General features: G+C 45.1%; 1 protein-coding gene across 3 annotated transcripts in view; it reads left to right on the top strand.

Annotated features, from left to right (window-relative positions):
• rbms3 (RNA binding motif, single stranded interacting protein) overlaps positions 1-21680 on the top strand; it is a 267760-nt gene that overhangs the window by 238879 nt on the left and 7201 nt on the right. For all 3 annotated transcript variants that reach the window (XM_061092598.1, XM_061092596.1, XM_061092597.1), the window contains 2 exons: positions 3890-3940; positions 16550-16660. In XM_061092598.1, coding sequence (XP_060948581.1) covers positions 3890-3940; positions 16550-16660 — 162 coding nt within the window. The remainder of the gene's footprint in view (positions 1-3889; positions 3941-16549; positions 16661-21680) is intronic.

The following is a 21680-nucleotide window of genomic DNA, read 5'->3' as shown; positions in this document are numbered from 1 at the left end:
GTATGCAGAGACGGACGGGCGGAGATAGTGAGCGAGATGAAGGGGAGATGAGGAAGTAGAAGGGACAGATGGAGAGAAAGACAACTAGGGAGATGTGGAAGGAAAGTGGTAGTGATGGTGATAGCTCTGGCTCTGGTGGTGGTGGTGGTGGTGGTGGGGGGGGTGATGCTGAAGGTTACTGCGCCCCGTCTTTGAGGTGCGCTTGATTAAAACTCTGGTGCAGTACCTGCGGTGGAGGGTAAGGGGGAAAGAGGAGGAGGAGGAGGAGAAGGAGAGAGAAAAGTGGGCCAAGGCGCATCTCTAATCCTCTCTCGGAAGGCTTCCCAAATTGATTTATCAAAAACAATGGCCGGGCTTTTGAGGAATATTAATCCTCACAGTTTCAATATCGGGCAGCTCCGCCGCCGCTTCCTGTAATATTGCCCTTCAGCCAGTCACGGCAGGAAGGTGAGTCCTTCGTCTTCTGTTCAAGTACAAAGGCGCAGAGGCAGGAGAGAAAGGGAAGACAAGACAGACAGGCCAGACAAAAGGAAATCACTTTCTTTTATGATGGAAACTGTTACCTTTGTAATGAAAATCTCAAGGAGCATAGAAATCACTGTACATGTCAGTTATACTCTCATGTTTATGGCGAGTGGATATTTTCTTTTGAGCTCCTATTTTAACGGCATTGATTTATCAAATGTGGAGATGACCCCTGCCAGCAGCGGTGTGTTGCGGTGTGTTCTCTGGGAGCCTGGCTCTGGAGAGGAGCTGGAATCACGATTGGCTTTGTTTCCTGGAAAAAATCAGCTTTGATGATCCGCATGACAGGATCCAGTCCAGGCCAGATCACCACCAAGATCTGGGCTAGTGCCGCCAGCCAGCCGCGGCCTGGTTTACATCACTGGCTCTGCAGGCCGGCTCACTGGGCACTAAATACAGTATGTGACTGACTGGCTGGCTGGTGGGAAGTGTGGCTGCAGGCTGGTTTACTGACTGGCTAAACGAGCGGCTGAACGACTGACTGAGTTCTGGCTTTTTGGCGTATTGGCTGACAGGCTGTTTTAAACGGAAACACAAGCGGTGGGGTTCAGCCAGGGGTCACTCTTGAGGTCAGTCACCCTGAACCGGCTGTAGCTGTGGAATAACTGTTGCCTTACTAACTGTTGTAATGTAGAATAAACAAACTCACTCCGTCAGCGAGGTTTTTTACGTCCAAGTCAAGAGGAGTTGAAATGAAGTCGTCATCTGCAAAAGAATTGGCAAAAACTTTCAGATCTGGGAACACAAAAAGAAACTTTTCTTTCATCCTTCAATGATTTGTATTTTGAGTCAAGGCCCAATAAGCCACAGAAAATACATCTTATAACATAATGCTACAATACATAATTTGTTAAATGTCTCACATTCTCAAATGTAAGATCATGATCACGCAAAGTAAAGCCACAAAAAAAGCTGCAGTTGTTCATGATGCTGAAATTTGTTTCCAGTAACACTATGACATGACATTTCTGCAATAGTAAGAAAGTGGAAAGGTTCATTTTGGAAAACTGGCCTCCCCTAAAATTTGACAGCTGCTTATTATGACCCATAGTTACGTTTTATTCCTCGCTGACCTCTAGCGGCTGCAGTAATCATGACACATAGGAGGAAGAAAGGTGACAGAGTCTTCGATAAGAGGAGGATGGAGCAAGTAGAAACACTTCAACAAAACATGAACCTTCGATATGGGAGTGAAGCCAAGACCATTGTTTTGTGCCTAAATCTGATTGAACAGAATCCATTTAAAAACCTTTACCGAAGGCTTGTTATTGTAACGTGATGATGAAGCTCTAGGGGGCGCTGCTCTCAGGATTCGTATCAGAGAATCAGGAATTTATTGACCTGTTCTTGACTTGTGTAAACACATCTCAAATCTGTCAGAGTCTAGCGGAGCAGAGAGTGGGAACCAATCATCAGATACAGTTTGTCACTGCTCTCATCTTTATTGAGTCAGAAGTTGCATGTTAGCTTCTGTTTATTTGCTCTAAACTTGCTATTAATAACTCATTCATTATTCATGTGATCTGAAGATATTTGCGTTTGCAGATTATTTAATATCACTTTTGAGGCATGTCGGATGGTGCAACGAGGATCTGGAAGGAAATGGAAGAAAAAAAACAGATAAGCAGAGACATGTCGTCAACTCGCATCATGAATCTGAAATTATCTTAGATTTTAAAAGATGCAGCAAAACATTAAACGAGGGGATGACCTGGGATAGAAGGGAAAACATGAGGTGGTGATTTAAATGAGTTTGGGTTGAATATAAAACTAAAGCATCAGTATTAGCTCAGCAGTGTCTCCTGCAGCAATCTCACCTTACTATATAAAACCCTCTTATTTTACCACATCTTTTCATTCATCTGAGCCGGGCCCCGATGAGCCCAGTGTAAAGGAGCCTTTGTGTAAAACCCCTGCTCCCCACACTCCTATTAAATAAATCGCATGATGGTCATGCAGCTTCCTGGTTGGAGAACGCTGAAGTTAAGTGAATAAAGATAAGCCTCCTCTGTGTCCCTCTGCTGTCCCGCTCAGCTGCGGGAGAACAAATATTGCCTTGTGCAAACAAACGGACTTGGCTGCAGGTTGTGGGATCCGAGGCTTGTTTAGGTGCGGATCCAGATCACGCGCTCGGGGTTGGCTCAGAGGATTGATTGCTCTTATAGCAAATGAATCCGTGTTTGTCTTTGTTTAATCTAATCGTTTTACCAGGATCAGCGGCCAGCCTGCGTGTTTGTCTGCTACAAGCTGTCTAATTCCTCCCTGCAGCCCGTGGAAAGCTGTGTTTGCTCCCCCGTCCCTCCAGTCTCTTGATCATGGCCTCTGTCACTGTTTCACCATCGCTTTTACTTCCTCATTCCTCACCTGTGAATGTACCTGGGATTTCCTTCAGCTTTGTGTGTGTGTCCCAGAAAAAGAGAAGATCTGTTCACCTTTTAGTTATCGATGAATAATAATCCTGCAGGAAGTTGTTGGTCTTGTCTAGTGGACGGTCCAAAGAGTTCCAGAACCCTTCAGCCCACTGAGCATCAACCTTCCCCTGTGTTTCCAATACTTTATCTCAATCGTACTGAAAGGAAGCCAGAAGGAATCCATGTTTAGTTTTATTTTGATAGAGCTTATACACATGAGTGGAGACATCATGACCTGAGGACTCCCAAACTGTATTAACTGTTCAATAATCAGGCAAAGGTTCTTTCAAGATAAGGGTTGAAAGACCATCATCTTTTAATGTTCAGCATCAAAACCAGTTTAATGTTCAACGTTTTGTGTAAAAGTGTAATTGGTCCATATGGCGATTAAATGCAAATATGGAAGTGACATATTAGACTGTCACTGACTTGCATAACATAAGGCTACTCTAAAAAATATATATTTAAAACATCTAATCCCAGTAATGAGGGGGAAAATACATAATTGTTTTGTAATGTTTTTAGTTTTCAGACTTTTTTGTGGCTGAAACATAAATTGAGAAATTATTCCACTGGAAAATTATTCCACTGAAAATCATAGTTTTAATATTATTCTAATTATAATATAGTGAAGCTGCCTAATTTATCGTCTCTATATGCATAAGTTCTACTGTTAAATAATGAGGCAGCAGAGACGTTTACTGCCTCCAGACAATTCTTTATTCAAGTCTCTGGCTCGGCTTAATCTGTGTAAAGTTCAGCCATTGTGGTGCATTAAAAACCAGAGCAATCATTTTGAAGAAGTATCTGAACATATTGTGAATATTTGAATGGCGTTTATTGCTTAATGTGGGTTGGATACTAAATGGATCTGGCCAGAAACAATAAAAGGAAAAGACTGAGGAGAATTTATGTTGTTACCATAATATTACATTTTATGTGTGTGTCCTCAGGTCCAGAGTACGTCATGGATGCCTCATCAACAATATGTTATGCAACCTACAGTAAGTAGTCTACCATTCACCATGTAGTAGCTGGCATCGGATTCCCCTCTGGGACCCAATGGCATTGAAAATCTATGTTTCTTCCATTCTGCAAAGTGTTTCTTCAGGGTTGTTAAAAGGTTTTAGAAGGAACTCTGAAAAGGGATTTTACTTTAAATCAGTGCTGAATAGTTTAGAAGATGCTAGATTTTATTACGTTTGCTTGTTTGTAAGATGACATGTAAAACAACTGAGCAGGTTTTCATGGAAGTTGGTGGAAGGATGTGATATGAGTCAGGGAAGCACCTATTCAATTTTGGTTCAGATCCATATCAGAGTTTTTTATTTATTTAATTTATTTGACATTTTCTCAGTTTTTCCAGAGAATAATTTGTGCACATTTAGGGAAACTGATATCTATGAATGACGCTCTACTGAGAAACATGTTTTTATATTTAGCCAAAGTTTTATAAGGATGTATATTTATACATAGAGGAACATGACTGTTTAGGATTACAGGGAAATTATTTTAAAACACATTCCTCCTCTGTTGAAATCGTAAAGCAACTAAATTGCACACATGCACCACATATAAAGTTATGATAGCTAAATGATTACACTACTGTTGTGCTGCAATTACAATGCAGAGCTCCATAAAACCAATTTCCATCTTCCCTAAATACACAGAAATATTTAGGTGATTTTCTGTTTGGGGGCTGTTGGAGGTTTATAGTTGTCGTCTGTGCCAGGAAGCGATTCAGCATCATTTACCAAACCCCGCCGCACAACACAGACAGGCTGCAGACGGTTGCTCTGGGTTACCAGCCGAGACAGGGGGGAAAAATAATTAACAGTAATTAGATTTAGCTCACCGGCAACACAGTCTGCACCAGTGAGGAAGCTGCACTGCATCCGACGGTGTTCACTCATCTTCGGAGGAGGAAGAGTGCAGAGCGCTCGGCTCCTGCAAGTCTCAAAAAAAAATCCTGTTTTTCTAGGTCACAGACTCTGTTAATGAATTATTTAATATTATAATCACTGACAAAAATCATATTTTCCTTTTATCAGAGAAACTTCACGTTAGCTGGGATTTGACAGATGTTTTTCTTTTTCATTACAAATCTAAACATTGAATTTGTTTTGGAAAACTTCAAACAGCCCCGTGTGTGCTTTTATGGTTTCAGAATATTTTCCATAATGTACCTACAGCATCGCATGTAATATTTCCCAGATCTGTCTCCCTAATGTTAAAGCAAAATAATAAGCATTTGTACTTAAGCAAATTGTTTTAAGGTTTAGCTTTAATTGATCCGAGCACCATAAATGTTCTCATTTTGTTGCTCAGAGGTTTTAAATCGCTCTGCCAGAGGCTGGAATGTTTGCTTGAGGCTTTTTCTGGCCCCTGAAGCACAGTCTGTGGACTTTGTTCTCCTCTGCTCTCACTTCTTTCACCGAACGAGGCTCCGAAACCTGTCGAGGGATCATGTATTTGATTCTTTTTACACTCTCACTCCATCACAGACAAGGATTTCATCAATGAACGACTGATAGTCTGCAAAAGAACTCATTGACACAGCTAGTAACTGCAGAACCGTGCAAAGGCTTCAGTATATAACAAGCATGTCAATATTATACTGCGGTTATAATTTTATTGATGCAGCAAGTTGCTTTCTCTTTGAAAAAGGAATTACCAGCCTGAGGGTAACCTGAGGTTGTGTTTTTTTCTGCTCAAGTTACCTCTAATGAAATCATGCTGCATAATTTAAATCATGCTTTCGTATCAAAGTTCAGTATTCTCTTCTAATGAGCCAATGCATATGCATGCAGGTGCATTATGAGTTATGACCCACCATGTTTTGGAAAATAATTAAGATCTATGGTGCTTAGAAACTACACACAATTGAAAATATTACACACAGTAAAAAACAGATTCTTAACAACCTGAAAGCCTCATAATAATATATTTAATAATTATAGCTGTAAAATGTAAACGCAAATGTAATAACAGTTGTGAAAAGTATAGGTTTGAAGTGACAATGAAGATAATCTGGTGTTAATGTGAATATCCATCCATCCCTCCATTATCTATACGGTTTATCCTCTAAGGGGAGATGGAGCCGATCCCAGCTGACACTCACACTCACACCTTCGGTCAATTTAGAATCTCCAATCAACCCGTGAGAGGAATCCCGTGCAGACACTGAGAGAACATGTGAGGTGACAGTGTTAACGACCTCCTCACCATTCCAACCTCAGACTTTTAAAAAGCTCTCTGAAAATACAAATTAATTGATATTTTCTTTAAGCTCTCGCTGTTGCTGCTTTCCAGCACAAAGGGATTTTAGCCTCAAGCCAATCCATGAAAGTGTCAATAACACAGCTAGGGCTCAGTCACCAGGACGACTGTTTGTGAGTCGCCTGCAGCCGCACACATCGGGAAACGCTGGACTCACTCATTCAGTGGAGGAGTGCTCAACCAGCTGGGGGGGCTCCCCACTGTGGCCATTTACCACTCGCTCCTACCCATCTCACTTCCATCCCCGCTGTGGGACAGTGAACATGTAATCTGGTCGCAGTAGGCCACCATCCAGTCAGACACGAACACAAACACACACACACAAACACGCCACACCCAGCTGCAGCCGCCGTGCAAGCCGCTCAGTTTGCCTCTCGGCCACATTCACTCCTGCTTTTCCTGCCAGTATTGCAACTCTCCCTTTCCTGTCATACTTGTACACATTTTACAAACATTGCTGCACTTTCCTGAGGATGATGCTACCTGTTACGACAGTGAGGATGTCGTTGGAGTTAGTTTCTGTAAACTCGTCATGTGAATATGCAGAATCTGAAGGAGAGGAACAGGATTTTGGTCCTGGAAGCCTTCTGGTTCCCATTTCATTTTTTGGAGAACAAGAGAAGAAGAACACATTGACTGTTATGCACCAGCTATTAGCTTCTTAATTTGTCTACATTTATGTGCAGATAGCTTTTAATCGAGATTAGTTAAAATGCCATCTGGACATAAAACACCTACAAATGTATTATTGTTTGTGTTGTGTGTGTGATAAAAGAAACTCGAACTGTGATCAGCGTTCGGCAAAGGAAAGACTCGGCCCAGAGTTCAACCGCAGCCCCAAAATATTTGCCTGTAAGAGGCTGAGTTGTCATCATGCGATATCCGATGGGCTTGATTGTAGTTTGTGTTGCTGCTAATGTCTGTGTCCTCTCTATGTTATTGTATTTATTGTCATGTGTGTGGTAAATACTGGTCCTTCTCAACCAGCCTCATGTCATGAGGCCTGTTGAAGCTGCTGGCAGTATCCATTAGCCCGTAGCCGTACTGTACCGTGGTGTCTTTCTCATCAAGCCTTCCTGCCAGCAGGAGCCATGTGGCCGTGTCCGTCCCCGTGGCCCTGTCTCTGTTGTGTTCTCTGTCACCAAACGGCTGCTCGGCACTAACCCCAGCTGTCACAGCCGTCAATGGATCATAGCTACCAATCTGTCTCCCTTCATGATCCGCGCTTATATCTGCTACCAGCCACTTCCACAGCAGACCGCCCCTTACACTCACACAACCTGCCACCGGCTCACTGAATCACATCGAATTAGCCAAGCGTGTTAGCTTCAAGAGCCCGGGGAGCTACTCAAAGCATTAAAAACCAATTGATTGTACTGCAATTTGGCGGCTGCCGCCACATGCCTCGTGTTGGGCCAGTGGAGCGTTGTGCAATGGCGCTCCTGTTGTCCGAGCAATATGGAGGCGGCCAAGCGTGGTGCGGAGAGAGGTCACAGCTAGCCAGTGAGACTGTGTAGAACAGAACATGGGTTGTGTCCGAAATCTCTCTCCATAGAGTGCACTATGCTGAATTTCGGAATATGTGTGTAAAAGCCCATTTTCAGTCCATGACCTTCAAAATAATCGTGCTAGAGACTTGAAAGCGTCATTATCCCAAAAGATATTGATTTGCGCAAGTTCACATGTTGCAGTGTTTCCTGTGGGGCTGTAAACTGGCTGCTGCAGTTGATGCTGTCACATGGAAGCAAAAACAGAAGTATTTCTAGCTTGTATAACAGTTATAGGCCACTTTGAATTGTTTTGAAATTGTATTTGATTTCTGGGAATCATCTTGCAACCATCATTCTGTTGCTCGGGACGTCCCAGGGCTCCTAGTTTGGGAAACTACTGGACTGTAAAAACAAAAAGGGTTTATAGCTCGAATACTACACTACTTTCTGCTCACTATTAAACAAGCTGCATTTCATACATATGCAAAAAAAAACATTTCTTTTTTTATTATTTACTCCTCAGGGGTGTCAGAAAGTTATGATACTCTGGCATCTTTCCACTCAGTCTCCCTGAAGAACCACTTATGTTACTGGGAGAGAATTTTGGATAAACATTTGTAACTGGTAATAGTCCAATACTTCACACACTAAGTAGCCACAAGGCCGCGCCTCCTACACCCGTTGGGCCACTGCGACCTGGAGGTTTCCAAATAAGCTGCAAGAGAAGCTTCCAGCTGAATTCCAGGGCGTAATTACCCTTTGACTCGCCCACTGTTACTTCCCGCTATAAAGACAGTCATGATAAATAGTCCGGGTGAGAAGTCGCCTTCCACTGGGATCAAGAGCTCGCTAAGAAACCGTACACTGACCCGAACAGTGTTAAGTACAGTAGCTCTTACAAGGACAAATTTGGCTTGTTAGTTGATGGATGTTTAAAGCTTTAATTAGCTATCCCTACTGTATTTCTTTATTTTTATCTTTTCTTTTGTATTGACCCCCGAAATTAGCACGTTCTTTTCTTTCGGGGACGTAGCTCTGACTACTTGGCCGAGAGTTGTGCTTATTGCACATTAAGCCGAGCGTTACTGTACGAAAACGCTTTGGCAAAGATCTTTATTTTACTCTGACTAGATTAAGTTTGACAAGTTTGCCCGATCGAAACTCGACTTCATCCAGTGGAGGAGTCTGAACTCTGTTGGCCGTGAAAAGGAGCGGTTTTTCCCCAAAAAAATTGTTTATCCCCAATTAATGGCTTAGATGCACTCGGTGTGAAACTTGATAGAAAGTGACAGTGTTTTTTTTAAAGTGGACAGCGAACTGAGGTTTCTGTCTGTTCTCCCAGCCGTTGTTCTGCTTTCTTTCTTTCCCCCCCTCGACTTGTCATCCCTCTCTCCTCTCCTCTCCTCACTCGCTGCCTCTCCCATCTCCTAATACTGTGCTGTGTCTGGCAGTTAGGCGGCAGGATGTCAGAGCAGCATGAGCGCTCGCCTCCTCGGCCGGCGCAGCACAAGTCAGCGGACCTCGGAGAAGTGAAATCTGAAAGCTGCTGAAGGCCAAACACACATACGCAGACTCACACAACTGCGTTAACACACACAATGCATTGTTTGAATGCTGAAACACACATTCTCATTCTTAATGATAAATCTCACTTACGTGCAGATCATCAATCTCACACGCAGACGCTCAGATTCACTTCCTGTCGGAGGAGCTGCAGTCAGGCGCAGCATCGCTGTCTTTCCCCCTGACTTATCCCTCCTCTCTTTTTTTTCCTCCCAATTTTCCTCTCTGTGAACTGCATGTGCTTCAAGTGTGTATTTGCTGGAGTGCACTGGCCCTTACATACTGAAGGTGAATTATTGAATTCCCCACCGTTGCACCCCCGGCCAGCGTCTCTCCCTGAGCTCCCCGGCTTTGAATAGCGGCTCGCCGGGGCCTCTTAGAATTGAAGCAGAACTATCTGTCCTGATCGGACCGGGGTGAACCGGTGCAGTGTGTGATACCCATCTCTCCGCTTGACATTAAAAACGCTCTGCGGATTCCGAGCGAGAACATTATGTCGCTCTCGTGGATTTGACTGGCGAGGCAGAATTGGAGACGGGGCTATAGTTGTCCTTGAGTTGCTCTCGCTGCTCTTTTGCTCCTCTCTCTATCTTTTCGTCCCATCCTTACCCCTCTCTGTCTCTCTCTCCCAGTCTCTCTCTCTCTCTCTCTCTCTCTCTCTCTCTCTCTCTCTCTCTCTCTCTTCTCCCCCTCCTCCTCTCTCTGCCCTTTCAGAGTAAAACTGAATTTTTTTTTTTTTTGCTGTGCAGATGCCAGCAGAAATTGCCTGTCCAGGGTTAAAGTTTCATACATAAAGCAAAGATATTGTCGTAGTGCCACAGGGCGACTGACAGAGAGATGGAGCGGTGGCATTTTCCCTGTAAGCTTTTGGATATTACCTTGAGAAAATCCAAATAGCAGTGGCAGCAAAAAAAAATGTATTTGGAGACAAAAGCCGACGCGCTCGGTTTGACCAGCTCTATTAACTGGCTTTGTTTTCTAATTGGATTTCTAATCTTTTTTTACTTTTGTAAATGGAGTAAAAAAAAAAAAAATCGGGAGAGATCCCCGTGTGTGGAATGATCCATTTGTCTCCAGGAGCCTGTCAAAGAGCGGCTGATAAACAGGCGCAGTCCGAGCGTGGAGAGGAATGGACCTCCCATGAAGACATGACAAATACTGTTACATGCTTCATCTGGCGCCTTATCCTCTCTCATACACACAGATGAACACACACACTCACACACACACTATAAATCCATCCTGGTATTGCGTCACCCTCAACTTTGTGGTTCCTTTTTGACCATTACCTCATCCCGATAAGCATTTAATCATCATAAACAGTCTGGATAGGGATCAAGTGATTAGGTTTTTTTCTTTTTCTAAACCACTAAGCCCCTTTTCAGACATGAACTCCAGAAACTGTTTTCAAAGTTTGCATATAAAGCACGCAGCAGGAGATAGTGTGTTCACAACAAAGGGAAAATGGAAGATTCTGGCGAGGTGTGGAAAACCGCAGAAGGAGGAAATCACGTGTTTGTTTTTTTTTACATTACACTAGTGTCTGTCTCTTAACTTGAAGTTCACATCTTCGTCTACTTGAATGACTCCTGTTTTCATCCTGAGATATTTGTTTTCTTATAGTTTTCTTTTAGTTTGTCTCTGTTGTGTGTCCTCAACGCTCCCACGTCACCAACTCTCTCCTCCTGTGTTCTCACAAGGCTTCACTTAGACATGTTACTTGAATGGGACTGGCATGAAAAGTCCCAAAAAATATCTGAAACATTTGTGCTCTTGGTAAATTCAGGTAAATGTCCAGTCTTCAGTTCATGTCAAATAAGAGCTTGACATCCTCATAAGAAAGACACAGCTATAAAAAATATACATCCCTTTATTGTAACCTTGAACTAAGGCTACCCCTCGATTTGTTCATTTCAGTGGTAAAGCATTCTTACAGTAAGTCTTTATCCTCTGTGAGGATAGACAAATGAATCAATACGTGGAAGGAGGCTGATCCATCATCCGTCTCATTTTCACATCCCAGTGGAAGACAAATAGATGCGCAGCAGATAAGCATCTTTGCCAGAGGTGAGAAATCCTTCATCAGTTCCAGACTCTGTATGTTAATCTGTTAACGTACAGCGTCCAAAGCCCCCCCCCCAGCTTCCTCATTGTCACTGTGATGATTCTCTTTCCCCTGTAGGTTTGTCTCGCGTTTGTAATTAAGCTTTTTTTCAAAACCCTCAGAAAATTAGATTCTCAAATTACAGTTTGATGGCGATGGCCGAGATAAGCTTCCGTCTGCATCGCTGTCCACCTGAAGCTTCGTTCACCCTCAGTCATCAGTGTGAAGTGATATTTCTCTGCTTCCTCAGTTGGGTCGAATTAGCTTTTCACCTTCCCAGTTATTGTCGATTGGGTTTTAAGGCGTTTCATTCTCACATGGGCTCACTCTGACATTTTCCGGACATTTTTCCTGGTGACTGGCGGCAAAGGTTATGGAAAACCGTCTGGAGCAACAGAGTCGGACGTTTGCATTCTCACATTTCAGGAGAATGTCTGGAGGTCGGTGCATGTCTGAAAGCAGCTCGGGCCCAAAGAGGGATTCCTGCTGTGGATTAGAGTTAAAGACTCAGGATGCTGGCTCCTCTTTCTGGGCTTACCCGAATAGAGAAGGTGCCTGAGGGGGCGTCTGGTCAAAGTTGAAGGAGGCGAAGGCAAACCTGTGGGCAGCTTCTGTAAACGTTATAAGAATAAAGACACATTCACATAATATATACACTTCTGACATACATTCAATAACTAGAAACTGTTGTGTTATTTTTGTGGTTTCTATGGACACGGTTTCATTGCCCACACTGTGCTACATGTTAGGAGGCCTCATGGCTGCATGTAGTTACCAGTCAATCATCTGCAGATGTTCTGTGACACCAGGACCTCCACTCCGATAACCACCGGCTGAACAGGCTTAGTCTCTGTGTGTGTTTGTGTGTGTGTGTGTGTGTGTGTGTGTGTGTGTGTGTCACTTTGTGGTGCTGGGGCTTAAGCAGAAACACACTGGAGCTGGAACACCTCTGCAAGTGTCCTGCAGGGTGCACGACACATTTTAACACACACACACACACACTCACACACTCACACACACACCTCCATAGGCATCCAAACCACAGAGGCTCACATGCAGAGGAATAATCTGTCACATCAAGCCAGGGTCTACTTTCATGGGGCGGGGGGGTCAGGAGCTCAACTGCCCCCCTTTGTGTTTTCACCCCCAAACTTTTACATTTCACTTTCTAAAATGTAGTTGCTCTCTTGCATTACAGGCTCTTAGAGATTAGTGAAAGATTTTCTACAACAACACACTTCACTTTCTTTCAATAACCAGATGCATGCAAGCGAGCAGTGAAACTTTGGGGCCTGTGACGGGAGGAGTCGGCGTGTGAGCTTCTCTTTCTGTGGCCTCGGGCTGTTTCCACTTGCAGCGAGGGCACTGCCACCGCCTGAAGGAAGCGATATATTAACACTGGTTCGAAGCAACAGTTTCGAGAGGCAATAATGTTGGATATTATAACCTGCAGCAGTAATGGAGATGAGCGAAGCTGCGGGGGAACTCTGATCTGTCTTTTTGTCGCTGATGCACAGTTTTAAAGTCGTAAGAATCAGCCGATACGATCCGGAGCTGCTGCAGAAGACATTCCATAAAAATAACTCCTCTCCTCTCTCCCTTCTAAGTTTTATTTTAATTTACATTTTGAAGATAATTGACTATTTACCGTGATTAATGCTTCATTACATGTTTTATCAGTCAAAAGCTTATTTCGTCTGAAATTTACAGTAATTTCCCTCAACTGCATCCTTCACGAAGTAGATACAGTATTTAAATAGTATAGCACTACATAGATATAGCAGGTATAATATCAATATTATATGTATTGAAATTATTTTGCATTTCTTTCAGACAAATAGTGTTATAGCTATTTTTAATTTTACTTATTATTTATTATGTGTTTTACACTTATTTTACTAGTTGTTATGGAATGAATACCTAAATACCTTTACTGCTTGATTAATTCAGTTTTTATGCTAGTTTCCATTTCTGCTTCACTTAATTTCACAGGGATGTGCTGGAGTTTTTACTGAATAGAATATAACCTGATAAAATGCAATGATTTTTAAGGACCCAGCAGTACAGACACAGAGCTTAAAATTAGCTCCATGTCATCCAAATATAAAAGTGAAACACCACTCGTGCATTAATGTAGAGTCCAATAGTATAATAGATAATAAATACTCACAGAGTCCATTTTTTATGCATAATGAGGGGTTTCAGTACTTTGAGAACTTTTGATCAAATAAATAATTAAATGCAGGACCTTTAGTTTTAATGGTCTTTTTAACACAATAGTGTGAATTGCTCAAGTAAAGGATCTCGACTCTGGTAAACCCGCCTGCCTGACTGCATCTTTATTCCATGTAGATAGAAACAGGAACATAAACCTCCTGCAGCCTGTGAGGAGAAGCTGCAGCTTCATCAGACGATTAAAAACACCTTGTGACATTTACGTGTTTGTCCCACCTATTTTACAGTTTCAGCAAATCTCCTGATAGCCGCTGATACGGATCAGCGTTGTATCCGTTTGAGCGTCACTATTCACTCTGTAATGAGCGGCCATTAAAAAACACTGCCGGCTGTAAGATTTTTACAAGATCTCTTATTTACTGTACATTGTCTCAGGTCGTAGAGTGCATATCAACGTCTTTAACAACACGGGGCTGATATCATCTGTCCTCTGGCCAGAGCAGGATCAATACCAGCTCCAGCAGGATGGAGGTTTTATTACAGCCACATGCACTTAGACAGGCACACACACACACACACACACACACACACACACACACACACACACACACACACACATATATATATATATACAAGCTCCAAAATATGTGCATACATTGAGGAGATCTGTAAACGTCGTTTCATACATACATTTTGAACGGATTCGTCACACACACACACACACACACATGCACGGAGTCATGCACGCACACGGAGGACAAATCAAAAACATATATTGTCTATTTGTGTCAGTCTCTTTCTCATTTTCCTTCCTCTTTAGTCACTGGGCAGACACAACCAGACAGACATAACACACACAAACACACACACACAGACACACACACAGTGGCAACCCCTCTCTCACAGACACTCAGTCTCACAAACACAGAAAATCGAAATCACAAATCGGCTTAACTCTCCCTGACACGTCTGTGAATTAAGCCTTTCCGTTGCTCTCTCCCTTTCCCATTATAAGAGGCATTGTCAGAGGCTGCATCAGTAACAGGTAGCCCACAGCTCCGGCCGCTCTCCTCCCACTCCTCTCTTTCGTTTTCCTTCCCTCTTCCTCACCCTCTGTCTTCTTTCTTCCCCTCTCCTTGTCTCGTCTCGCTCCCTCCCGGTGAGTCCCTTCTCTCTAATTCTCCCTCCCGCCTCCCCCCCCATCCCGCCGTCTCTCCTCGCTCTCGTCTTCCTCATGACCTCCATCAGCTCTCTCCTTAATCATCTCTCCCCTTTCCTCACAGTCTCTCTCTCTCTCCCTCTCTCTCTCTCTCTCTCTCTCCTATTTCCTCCGTCTGTAGCAGCCTGTGACGGAACCAAACTAACTGCTAGTTATTTCCATTTTGGGCAAGTTTGAGTTTCTACTTCACTAGATTCCATGATGGGAAAGAGTTTTTACTCCGATTCATTGATTTTGTAATCTTTAATTAGTATTTACTGTACTTTACTGTTTCAGAAAAACATGTGACCAACCACTTGTGTTGTAACACGTTTAGGTTTGAACACTTCTTCCTTTCTGTTCTATGTGGAGTTTAAACTCTGGGAAGGATCACGTGAAGTTGGCATACGGAGGGGGAGAGGGAGGAAGACGGGAGAGGACAGGAGGGAGGAGAGAGAGAGAGGGATACGGGAGGGATACGGGAGAGGACAGGAGGGAGGAGAGAGAGAGAGATCTGTGCTGTGAATGCAGGGAGTCGACAAGCAGAGCGGTTCTGACAGGCTGCGTCCGCACAGTTGGGTTTCCAATAGGCCCACACACAGTCACCAGTGGGGCGCACACACCCGCAGACACACACCATCAGAGAGCTTTCACACTCGTGCACGAATGCTGTAACACACAGTGTGTTGCAGGCTCACCCACACACACACTGACACACACAGAGTGAGACGAGAGGCGAGCCGGCGCAGAGGAAGCTCGGGTTTTTAATGCTTTCCTCTCGAGGCTTCAGTGCCAGGGAAATGGAGCTATCATGACGAGGGATGAAAGAGCAACAATGGTTTCATCACTTTCCCTCATGTTCCACTGCGCCGTGAAAAAAAAAACAGGCTTGCAGCGTTCTCGTCCGGCCGCCGGGGAAAACACGCCACACGCTACGCCCTGAGGGGAGGCCCGAGAGAGAGAGACATAGAGAGAGAAGAGAGAGAGAGAGAGAGAGAATCTCAATCAATAAACCTCACAAACCTTTATTGTTGATAATCAGCTGCAGATATCGAAGCAATGAGTGATGGACCGAAGACAATAGTGAGCATTGATCCTGCAAACGTCCCCGTGTGCTGAAGCCGTCCATGTGTTGTCCTCATGTCAACCCTCGCCTCAGCCACACCTTCTCCATCCTCCTCTTTGTTTACTTATACTTTAGTTTAAGAACACACCCCTGCTGCTTCCTGCCTCAACTCCATTAACCCTGAACGCCACCTCGGGTTTCCCCTACACTTCATCCTCTCGTCTATATGCTCTTGGATATACAGTATATATATATAAGTACTTCATGTCACTTGTGAATTCAGTTTGTTTGTTTACTGACTTTGATGTTTGCTTTGCTGTGGCCGTCCAAGAAAAGTTGGTTTGAGGACAACTGGACTTTGTTGTCGACGAGGGGAAATGTTTGAGTTCTCGTCCAAGAAGCTTCTTCGGTCACTGAGTTTAACTATAGTCTGACCTATCTGCATTGTGAGGGAACTGATGCTGGAACTATAATTGCACTGCTCTATGCCTGATCAAGATCTGAACCAAATTTGAATGGCTTCTTCCTGAATGGGTCACGGCCCAACACCTCCACAAACTTTCATGGGAATTGGTTTAGTAGTTTTTCCGTAATCCTGCTAAGTAACAAATAACAAAAAATATAACAAAAGGAATCTGAGCAGCTTTAATCAGAATCAATGTACACAAATAATACACAACACACATGTTTCCTCCTGCTCCTGCTTTCCTCTCACCTTCTCCCCATCTTCTCCACCAGGGTGCAGTGATCACGCCAGGCATGGACCACACTATGTCCATGCAGCCTGCCAGCATGATGGGCCCTCTCGCCCAGCAGATGAACCATCTGTCCCTGGGCACTACAGGAAGTGTGAGTTCTCCTCCCCCCCCCGTGCTGCAATCAACCACTCACATGACACAAACATCCAAACATGAGCCCAGGTTCTGGTTTTACATCCACTAGCTCCTGGATTCAGACTGCAAGCGGTGATTCTTCACAAACAACATTTAACAAATGTCATTTATGTCATTTTCAGCATGTTAGCCCTTAAAAATACAGCAATTTACACATCCCTGTGATTTTAAGCTACTGTTTATATTTATATATATATACATATGGGCGCTGTATGTGAGAACACAAATGTCCAAGTCAGTTGCTTCGGACATTTTCCAGTGAATTCCCATTTAAAATATCTGGAAAACATCCCAAGTGAGCCCGATGTGAAACATGCAGCAGGACGAGATCCTGAGACTCACAGCGGGCGAGTGGGCGAGTTGGTTTCTCACATGTCACAGACTGAATGTTCTTCACATGTGAAAGGCAAAGTGCAGAAAACGTCCAGACTCATTTTTTCTGACATTTTCCAGAGTTCCTGTCTGAAACGACTATAATGTGTTGATTGGTAGAAGGTAGCCGGTCCTCTGCCAGTGCAGTAAAAGCCTTGGCCGTGGTCTGAGAAACTCTCAGGGTCGGTACAAGTCCATTTAAAGATGGAGACTCCACTTTACTGTTATTATTTTTAACCGTACAAATCCAGCAGTGTAAAATATTTAATATCCGGGCTACACCCACTCTGCAGAGATTGAGGAATAAAACCAGCCTGTGTGTGTTACACTGTAGGTTTGTGTCACAGCAGCAAGTGGAGACCTTTTATCTTCCAGAAACAATGGTTCATTTAGTCCGAGAACAAAGTACACACGGAGTAATAGAGGATTTTTTTTTACATTTCCTTTTTCCGAGCCACATGTGCTCGGCCGCTGAGCCGCCGTATCATTTGTTTCACGCTGCCAGACACTGAGAGAGCGTATTTCCTCCCTGATCTTCCACATTAAGCAGATTTCCTGTTCTCTCGCTCTCTAATTTCTCTTTCTTTCTCACACTCTCCGTCTCCCTCGCTCTCTGAATCGCACGTCAGGCCCTGTCACGCCGTCAGTTTTCCTTATTCCACGCACGATACATGTCCACGGCCTCGGGATCAAGTGGACTTAGAGGTGTCACACCGTTCTGAAGCCCGACTTCCTGCCCTCACCCGGCTGCCCCGGGGGGCGAGCGAGCAGGCGGCTTTGCTCCGGCGCTTCGTCTGATCTCTTCCGTGTGTGTGTTTGTGTGAGTGTGCGTGCGTGATGGAAACAGTGCCGTATTGTACAGTTCCCCCATGTGTTTCCAGGTGAGCTGTCAGCGACTGTGACGCCATGTTGGCTCTGTCAGGAATGCCCCCTCCCTAATCTGCCCCAGCTGTGCTAACAACCAGGATTAGAGACAGGCTAATCTACGATGATGGCTTCTGATGTTTGATGGCTTGTGTTAGAGGAGAAAGTGGGTTAAGGCGCTCTCTCTCTCTCTCTCTCCCTCTCTCTCTCTCTCTCTTCTTCTCCCTGTCTCTGTCTCTCTGTCTCTCTCTCTCCCTCTCTCTCTCTCTCTCTCTCTCTCCCTCTCTCCCTCTCTCTCTCTCTCTCTGTCTCTCTCTGTGTGTCTCTCTCTCTGTCTCTCTCCCTCCCTCTCTCTCTCTCCCTCTCTCTACCTGCCTCTATCTCTCTCTCTCTGTCTTTCTCTGTCTCTCTCCCTCCCTCTCTCTCCCTCCCTTTCTCTACCTCCCTCTATCTGTCTCTCTCTGTCTCTCTCTCTCTCTCTCCCTCTCTCCCTCTCTCTCTCTCTCTCTGTCTCTCTCTGTGTGTCTCTCTCTCTGTCTCTCTCCCTCCCTCTCTCTCCCTCCCTTTCTCTACCTCCCTCTATCTGTCTCTCTCTCCCTCTCTCTCTCTCTCTCCCTCTCTCTCCCTCTCTCTCTCTGTCTCTCTCTGTGTGTCTCTCTCTCTGTCTCTCTCCCTCCCTCTCTCTCTCTCCCTCTCTCTACCTGCCTCTATCTCTCTCTCTCTGTCTTTCTCTGTCTCTCTCCCTCCCTCTCTCTCCCTCCCTTTCTCTACCTCCCTCTATCTGTCTCTCTCTGTCTCTCTCTGTCTCTCTCTCTCTCTCTCTCTCTCTCTCTCCTACTCCCTGTCTCTCTCTCTGTCTCTCCCTCCCTCCCTCTCTCTCCCTCCCTCACTCTACCTCCCTCTATCTCTCTCTCTCTGTCTCTCTCTGTCTCTCTCCCTCCCTCTCTCTACCTCCCTCTATCTGTCTCTCTCCCTCCCTCTCTCTCCCTCCCTTTCTCTACCTCCCTCTCTCTCTCTCTCTCTCTGTCTCTCTCTCTCTCTGCCTCTCTCCCTCTCTCTCTCTCTGTCTCTCTCTGTCGCCCTCTCTCTCCCTCTCTCTCTCTCTCTCTCTCTCTCTCTCTCTCTCTCTACCTCCCTCTCTCTCGCTCTCTCTCTCTGTCTCTTTCTCTCTCTCTCTCTCCCTTATTTCTTTGCTCTCTTCCTCGCCCCCCTCTTTCCCGCCTGCCTAGCTTTCCCGAGGCAATGTGCTGTGTATCATAACTTTTCAATTGCGGCGCTGCACACACGTTCTGCCACACTCGATCATCTGTGGGAATTGAGACACGTCTCCTGCGATGTTAATCCTGAAGCCAGATGTGGACGCCCTGTTATTTACAGCCTTATTGACAAAGTGAAAAGAGAGAGAGAGAGAGTGAGGAACCAGCGTCTGTAACTAGCAGTGTAGTAAACTGGACTCGACATATTCTTAGAGCACATTCCTCAAGTGTAGCACACGTTGTTGTTTTGATCGCCCACGCCGGTCACGTGACTGGACCTTCACCACAGAAGCTTCCTGCACCTGCCACGGGCCGCGTCTCCAAAGTCAACAACTTAACACAACAGCCCGTGGCCACTGAGGAGGAGGAGCCACACCTCAGAGAAACTCTTGGCTGTTCCACAACTCTCTGCGGCTGCTGGTGTGTGGCTGTGGCTTCCTTCTTCCTCTTCTTCTTCTCTCCAAGGAAGAAAACCAAATGTTCCCGGTCACCGCCCCGGCTGCGGCGCTGGTGCGGTGACCGTAGCTTTTCCGATAAAGTGCGTGTTGTTTTTTGCGCCGGATCGGCACAGAGGGTTTGGCCAGTTAAACTAGGTGTGGCCTGGTGGATCGGTGCCGTTTCGATGGTCACTGCTTTGGAATCCAGCTGCTTTCGCCAGAAAACGGTTGTGTTCTCACCAGCGTCTGTCGCCAGGCCGTCCGCCTGTGAGCTGAACGACTTGATCACTGAATGTTAAAGAACCTCAGGCTCGCTGTTTATGGACGCCACACATAAACACGCCATCCAGGGCCCCTCGATGATTTATTTCACCGTGTTTGGTGCATATTGCTCCGTCGCTGATTTATTTACTATCTCACAGCTCTCACCATTTAACAGGACTCTATCTCTCTTGTCCTGTGTGTTTACCTCCCTGTTGTTGTTGTTGTGCATGTGTTGTGTTGGATGCTCCAACGCTCTGTTTGTCACTATAGTACATGTGTGTGTTTGTACGTACATGTATGTCAGTGTGTGTTTGACATGACAAGAGGTGACCTTCCCTCTGTGTTCTCCATCCTATTCCTGTCATGCCATGTAGAACCCAGGTCTCCGTTGTCATGGTGACAGCGGTGATTGACAGCTCCTGTGTCCCTGCAAGACAGATTTGTGTGAAGCGCTTGCCTCTATTATCCGGGCGGATTCCCTTGGTTTTTCTACGGGTTGGGGGGGGGGGGGGGGGAAGTGGAACTGCAGCGTGTTATTCTGCATCTCCCTAAATGTGCACGGCTAAATTGAACCTGTTCTCAGTCATGGGAGGCGACGGCTCGTGCTCTCTCCCGCTGCAGAGAGGTAACACACGTTGACACCTGGCTGAAGCCGAACACCTTGAGAGTAGTTGTTAGGGGCGGAACAACCTTTTGTGGCATTTCTTTAAATTTACAATGTGCCCTCCGTGTGTTTAAAGTCCTGCAGCCAAGCACTCTGGTGCAAGAACTGGCTGCTCGTGACTAAATTGTATTCTTTTGATATTAAAGTGCATGCAGTCAATTTAAAGTTGGTCTGGTAAGTAGCCAGTTAGTATGCAGCAGAGTCTCCAGTGTCCCGGCTCCTTGGGCCTGAAACGCTGGGTCCGGATAATAAGTGTTTACTGCTTAGTTTGTGTTTCTTTATACCTTTGTGGCATCGCAGCCAAACTTAAAGCTGCACAGATCGATATGTGAATGAGTCTGTGTAACGGGAGAAGGTTTCACTCGCAGTGACAAACCTCATCGTCATCCTCGTAACTTTCCAGCAGCAGCAGACATTGTAAATCGATGGAATATTAGGAAACCATTAGTAGGAATGTGCATTTATCTGTGCATGCTCAAGACAAACCAAATGGGGAATATCTGCTTCTTAGTGGTGGTCAAAATCTCCTCAGTGTGAAATAGTAAATATTATAATAGCAGAATGATAAACAGTAACCCTGCGGATAAGAGTGTGTTTAAAGAGGTGATTCAACAGATGACACAGATTTTGCCAGGGTGAATCTCTCCGGGCCGGCTGATCACAAAGTGGAGGGTCCGAGATATGGAGGGCTTATTATGGTTTAAGTGGTGCAGCGGTGTGATTCACGGCCGCCGGTGAGCAGCTCCGATAGTTCCCATCGTGTTCCAGAGCGCCGTGGCTGAGATCAATAGTCATCAGAGCCCATCCCCACGCCGCCCTGCCATTAATAACCTCAGCTGAGTGGCTGCTTGCTCTCGCCTTGACCAACTGTTATCCTCCAGCTCGCCGACGATGTGACAGAACAGCATGTCACCACGGCCGGGGGATGGATGGATGGATGGATGAGGAGGCCGGCTGACAGACAGAGAGGAGGCGGTGATTTATCGGAACGTTTAAGCATGCTAACGTGCCGTGCTACATTGAGAAGAACTAATATTCATGTTGATGTGCACAAAGCAAACTCCTCCCGTGGTCCTGGCAGCCACCAAACATAAAACATAAATCCTCTGGTTCTCCAGC

The sequence above is a fragment of the Limanda limanda genome, chromosome 19, assembly GCF_963576545.1.
Source record: "Limanda limanda chromosome 19, fLimLim1.1, whole genome shotgun sequence".
NCBI classification, from domain to species: domain Eukaryota; kingdom Metazoa; phylum Chordata; class Actinopteri; order Pleuronectiformes; family Pleuronectidae; genus Limanda; species Limanda limanda.
The sequence above is the reverse complement of the archived record's forward strand: the minus strand, read 5'-3'. Positions and strand labels throughout refer to the sequence as shown.